The sequence below is a fragment of the Cupressus sempervirens genome, chromosome 8, assembly GCF_028749045.1.
Source record: "Cupressus sempervirens isolate cs-2001-9-10 chromosome 8, ASM2874904v1, whole genome shotgun sequence".
NCBI lineage: Eukaryota > Viridiplantae > Streptophyta > Pinopsida > Cupressales > Cupressaceae > Cupressus > Cupressus sempervirens.
Window position 1 is genome coordinate 148,647,863 of NC_143125.1, and position 6,602 is coordinate 148,654,464.

General features: G+C 37.2%; 1 protein-coding gene across 2 annotated transcripts; it reads right to left on the reverse strand.

The window, feature by feature from the left end:
• Nucleotides 1-973: 973 nt before the first annotated feature.
• LOC149541982 (G2/mitotic-specific cyclin S13-7-like) lies at nucleotides 974-6,197 on the reverse strand. 2 transcript variants are annotated; one of them, XM_089797032.1, is made up of 13 exons: nucleotides 6,063-6,197; nucleotides 3,747-3,864; nucleotides 3,594-3,644; nucleotides 3,410-3,500; nucleotides 3,260-3,292; nucleotides 3,110-3,179; nucleotides 2,812-3,024; nucleotides 2,586-2,723; nucleotides 2,390-2,476; nucleotides 2,129-2,290; nucleotides 1,862-2,020; nucleotides 1,583-1,761; nucleotides 974-1,470 (listed from the first exon to the last, which is right to left on the reverse strand). In XM_089797032.1, exons 3-13 carry the CDS (start codon nucleotides 3,619-3,621, stop codon nucleotides 1,338-1,340), a joined length of 1,293 nt encoding a protein of 430 aa, XP_089653158.1. In that variant the 5' UTR covers nucleotides 3,622-3,644; nucleotides 3,747-3,864; nucleotides 6,063-6,197; the 3' UTR covers nucleotides 974-1,337. The 2 variants fall into 2 exon arrangements, with proteins under 2 accessions (XP_089653158.1, XP_089653157.1); XM_089797031.1 differs by having other exon boundaries at nucleotides 3,410-3,506.
• Between the last annotated feature and the right edge of the window lie 405 nt (nucleotides 6,198-6,602).

Below are 6,602 nucleotides of genomic sequence, written 5' to 3' on the forward strand. Positions count from 1 at the left end.
CTTCCTATACTTATCAAGATTTATATTTTCTTACCAATTCCAAGTTAAATAAGGTGATGCCACCCAACTTCTTTATCCTGCCCATCATCATTTGGCATTTGTTATCCTGTCCACTTCTTGCTATGGCCACATTTGATAGGACTGCTTCAATTCTCACATTAATTCTTATGATCCCCAATTAACTATATGGGGGATCTGCTTCCATCTTTCTGCTTCATTGTAATCTTGAGGCAGATTTTTCTTGCTTCACACACCATTCACTCCTCTCATCATGCTTAAAATTTTGCTATGCCGACTCTGTTGCTATTCCATTTGGTACTCCTATCCATCTCTTATAAAACATAATGTCACCCCCCACCTCACACATCTCGAGGACACAATCATTACTGTGGAACATCACCAATATTATAGTATTATACATTAAAAAATTCATACACTATCCCCACATCTGGAAAAATCGTAACACAGTCGAACTCAGAAAAACTTTATTGTAGCGGACGGAATCATCTAAGGGTTCAATTTCCAGTAATCCAATTCAACCTACTATCATTATATGGTGTACTAAAACATTTCTAAATATCATTCCAAAATATCATGATGCATTAAAGGTCTCAAAAATTTCAGATCTTTCCAATTCAGCTCAAAATCTTGACAGAGTTAAATCCTGAAAGATTAAACATTTTTCCAAAATCTAGAAGACAACCTTCAGTAAAAGAATATATGCTTCAGCAGAGGCTGAAGATAAGATTTCAGTACAATTTCAGCCACTTAATCTTTACACAATAGCAACAAAGAACAATGACAATCTTACTGTTGATAGCGCAACTTCAGCAAAAGAACAATGTCTTTAAGGAATGTTAATTTATAACAATTCATAATAACTCAGGGCCCTTCACAATTCAAAAGGCAAAGGCTACATTCTTTACACAACAGCAACAAAGAACAATGACAATCTTACTGTTAATAGCGCAACTTCAGCAAAAGAACAATGTCTTTAAGGAATGTTAATTTATAACAATTCATAATAACTCAGGGCCCTTCACAATTCAAAAGGCAAAGGCTGTAGACAAGATTCCAAGGCAGGAATAATATATGCTGCAGCAGAAAGTATAGAAGATTCCAGTACATCTTCAACTACTATTGTGTTTCTCAACTCTGAAGCTATTTACAACGGTAGCAACAAAGAATAACGAATGAAGAAAAAATGTATCTTAGGTCATTGTTCGTTATTAACAGAGATCATATAACCATCTTCAGTATTTCTTCAAATATCTAAGTCAATCTCAAAAAACTATAAGTCTATGCAGGTAGCTTGCAAGAACCCAATAAGGGTCGCATTATGCTGAGAGCTTAGCAGGACTTAAAAGGGCCACAGAATCAAACTGAGGTGCAGAGTACTTCTTGTGAACCACTCTCAATTTGTTATCGGCCGAATTCTGATGAAATGTAACCATCAGTCTTGCACATTCCCTGTGAAAAGAAAAAGACATTCTTTAGTAAAAGAACAATCCCAATTATGAAGGCTTTCCAATTTCCCTAAATGAACAAGAAGAAACAAATAGAAAAGCAGTTAGTTGCTTACATTAGGTCTGCTTCAGAATAACCTGTGTGGCGCTTAAGTAGATCATTCCAGAATGGATCCTTTTTTAGTGTGCACAGGGCAGTATAGACAGCAGCAGCAGAAAGCAAAGATGGGGCAAACTTGATGGTGACATAATGGAGCAAGCTCAGTTCAATTAGAAAGAATACCAGATTTTCCATCTGAGCAGCAAAACAAGTGAAATTAGAGTGCGCACAGAATGCCATCTAATAAAATAGAACAAATTTGGAATCTACTTAAGAAAGATAAATTTGGCCTCACCTGTTTGTCAGAATCTGCTGCTTTCAGATACCTAACAATGAAAACATATGGAGTAGGGATTGTAAGATGAAATTTGAGTTTGTTGAGCATGGTCTTCTCCATACTGATAATTTGCAGTTTTGTATAAGCTCGGTCTGAAATGCAGACAAAATCATTGATCTGCAAATCAACAAGACAAAAATGTAAGCATCACTAGTCCATTTAATTAATTCAAAAAATGAAAATCTAATAACACACTGCCAGAGCCATTGTATAATAACACAATACCTCTGGAGCCCAGATCTCCTCATACTTGGAAGCTAAAAGCATAGCAGTAACACCCACTAACTGCAAATTCCTCCTTGAAACGGGCTCAATGGAAAGGTATCTATCAACCAGGTTTGTGGTGAGATACAAGGTCTCTGGCATCAACTCAAACTTATAATGTACCTGCAAATCCAGAAACCAATCATAGAAAAAGCTTGAAACATGTCCCTAAAAATCATGTTACCATACACACCAGATGTAAGTCCCAAAAGAAGCTCGTACCTCAATCAGCCAGTCAATCAGAATTGCTCTCATCTTGTCATTAATCTCCAATTGAGAAGGCATGTAATCTGGCACACAGCTCATTCCCTGCATATTGTGAAAAGATTGACCAAAACTAATACATTATCCATCCATAACAAATTCAAGCATTTACATCTTTATTCTTTGGTTTGAAATAAGAGATCAGGAAAAATACCTCAATTTTACGATAGAACTTGTAGATATCCTCCACATATTCCACAACTGCCAACTGATTATCAAGATCGCCAATATCAATATTGGGCAATAGGTCCTCTGCCTCGGCCATTTCAGCATCAAACCCTCCACAGAAAGCCTGAAAGACACTTCACTGATAAGAATCTTCAACTGATGAGAGTCAAATTAACGTACAATGTAGTGTAAAAAACAAAATGTGTACTCACTTCACTTCTGGCTGTAAGAGTCGCAGTTAGTGTTTGAGGTTTCACTTTTCTTGTTGCAGCATGAGCAGTGCGGTTACGAATTCCTTTTGCCTTGGGTACTGGTTCAACAATAGCAACTTCCTCCTCATCCGTATCATCCTTGACTTCCACAATTGCTGGAGGAATGTCCTTGGGCTTGCTGTTCCTCCTTTGTTTGTTCGCAGCCCCTGCTTGCTGCAAAATAGTGGGCAGGAAATGTGAAAAATGATGTAGTGCAAATAGGACAATAGAATGGACAAAGCTAACAGTTGCAGATAACCTTATCCGTGCCAGACATCCCATTGCTTGCAGTAACCTTTTCATTGGCAAGTAACTGGGCTCCAAAACTCCTGAAAATGCCAAAAAAATATAATTAAAAAATGCACGTGAACCATCAAAGAAACGAATATGCTATGTAAAGTGAACAAACCTGGTTACAGGTCGAGTCACATGAACAGGTTTCCTGTGAAACAAAGCAACATGTCTTGAATTTAGGAAAGCAGATCTAATTCCGATTAATACAATTTACGATCTTATAAGTAATCTGATGACAGCCAATTCAGGAAAAACAAAGACGCACCCACTGATTCCATCCTTGACATTGCATTTGCCATTGATTTCAACCACAATATTACCAATATCTCCCAGAGCCCTCCTATTGTTCGGGACTCCTGCATCTAAAATTGCAAATTGTTATTACTTGTTGACAAGGTAAAGTTTTATTTAACAACTCGTAGCAATAAAGACTGAAAAGATCCAGGTACCTCTTGCTTGTACTGCTTTGGAAGCCATCTTGGTGCTCTCGACCAGGCTTGCTGCAAAATGTTAGAAATATTTCAGTCACCATTTTCTCATGTGTTGAAATAAATTGCTAGACATTTGCCTCATTGGCATTTAAAAAAAATGGTTTCTCTCACCGGTATACTACACTTCCAGTAACCCAAATGGGAAAGTTTTAAGGCCTGGTCCCTTCTATTGAATATCGCAATGTCCCCAGAGCCACAGAAGCAGAAGCAGCTCTGGTAACCTAATGCACTGCAAAATTTTCAAAATTGTTCTTTAGTTGAAAGAGCAGTTTACTCTCCACAAGCAGAATTCCCTCTGATAGATACAGAATTGTAAGAGAGACACAGTAGATAACCCTTCCAGATAAAAACTCAATCCCATTATACATATATAGTAATCTAAAACACTGTTACCCAAGGGATTTAGGACTCTTAACGATTTAAGTAATTGAAAAGCTGGATTTATAATATCTGAAAACTAACATACAAATAAGGATCCAATCAAGAAAATCAACACATGACACATGCACAGATGTGTTGATTGATTAGACTTAGGATATCATTCATACTGACAAGCAGAAACCAGGAATTGTGAAACCATGAATCATATAATGTAAAAAATATGTTGACACATGTAAATCAAAACTGATCCCTGAAAAACTAAACCCTTTTTCTTCATCACACAAAGAATTTGTAATGGATTTTCAGTTGCATTATTCTGAACTCTGATGCATTTTCAGTTCATGATGCCTACAGTTGTGAAGTCTGAACATAAATCACATAGTGTCACATTATACTTGAAAACATAATGTCCCATGTAAGCCAAACCCATATTGTCTTTATAATAGAGCCACCACTGACAAGCAGAAACCACGAGTTGTGAAACCTTAAATCACATAATGTCATATGACATTGCATAATAGTTAAAAATATGATGACACAAGAAAATCAAAACCGAACCCTGAGACACTAAACCCTTTTTCTTCAACGCCAGGAAGAAATTCTAATGGATTTTCAGTTGCATGATTCTAGCAGTAACAGTACCAACAGTTGTGAAGTATCTCTCAGGGTTTTAGACATTCATATATATGGTGCTCTTAGGTGCATAATTTGAATTATTGGGTTTCCAGAAAGTGAAAAATGACTTCAAAAATCTACATCATTGAAGGTCTTGAGAAGAGACCAAGACTAGACCCCATTGCATAAAAACCAAGTGCGAACTAAAATCCACCGCATCTACAAATGGCATAATGTCCCATGTAAATCAAAACCAACCACTTCATAGGATTTCTCGGGGAATTCAGCATTCAAAACGGCAAAGCCAGAATATTGTTAACTCTTCGAACCCATTGCATACAAAGAGAAAAAGAATTACAAATCCGGAAAATAGAGAAAAAAAAAAACTACAAAGCCGGAAAATATAAGAGCATTTTAAAAACGCCAGTATCATCTCAGAGGATCCGAGTCAAGGACTATCTCCTTCTATGCTCAAAGAAAGGTTAAAAAACCCACATATATTCAAATACCTGATATCTGTAAACTGCTGAAGCGGCCAACAACAGAAAAAGCAATCCTAGATCCCAAAATCCTTCAAACCTTCCTATTATATCGCAGGTCTTAAAGCATCAGTCATTTCGACTATTATGCAGTATGTACATGATTTCAGGCTAGAGAGATCACCTAAATTAAAACCCTTACATTCAAATCTGTTCAATTCTATTGCCAGAAAGTCAGATTTACACCTACGCAAAAGTTGCTAGCTCACAATGGCCACAAGTGACCACAAACAGAACACCCTGAACAAAATGGATCCTACTATATGGTCACTCTATTGCTACCGAGGATCCTGTTAAAACGATTCTCATTCCGTCAGGTGCTTCAAGGCTTTAATGCGAAGGACGATTTCTGGGGATCGAAAAACTCAGAACCCTCATACCCAAATCCTCAATGGCTATGTGGTATAATAAAGATTTCCTGCAGGAAGCATTCAGTTTTGTCTTCAATTTAGACAATAAAAAATAAGCCCTTCTATTCAAAACCCTTGTAGTAATCTTCCTAACTATCACATTCAAATGGTTTCGGGCTTTCCACCTTGAAACATACGTTTTCTGCAACTGTTTTTCAAGCACATCAAATCACTCAACAAAAGAAAAAACGTCAGGAATACCCAAAATGAAAAAATGAAAAAGATCACGTGTTCGAATCCATGGGGTTTCAGATCTCCCAAACACATCATCTGAGTATACAACAAGAAAGAAAACCCTTGTGTACAAATCTTCCAATACTATTGCCAAAGGATTTCATGGTATCCGAGGCTTTTCAAGACGGTAAATCCACGCCTTCATATCTTTGAATATAATAACTGAAACATGAAATTACCTCACAAATCGGAATCCTAATGATCTAAGACCTAAGAAGGAGAAACCCAAGAGGCAAAGAAATGAGTACCTGGAAAAAAAGAGAGGTGAAAAGCAGTCGATGGCTTTGGGCGCTCGGCGATCTGATCAATGTGAAACAAAAACGAGTGGAGCTATGTATTCATATGGTGCAATGGCAACGATTAATGAATGGGAGCAACCGACGAAATTCGATGGAGACGAACCTATTTTGAATTCTAAAATACAACGGTCAAATCTTTCGCCTTCCCATCTTTCAATCCAACGGCTCTCCGGCTTGCTTTCCTAACGGCTCTCTGCCACGCTGGACATGCCACGTCACCAAAGCATAAGCTATTATAAAAACAATAATTTTGTTTTCTTTTATATTCTTTTCGAAAGAGTTATGGCTTACGTGGACTGCACGGGTTTGTGGAATGTGGAATCTTAATATCTATATATATGAAAATGATTTTCAACGGTCACAGGTTGCTTGTTTTTTATGTTACTACGGTTAACTTGTAGGGTAGGTTTATTAAGGGTCCCTAACTCTAGGGTAGAGCGTATTTCTAGGTGCACTTCAATGTGGAGGTGAAAAGGTAAAATTTTCATT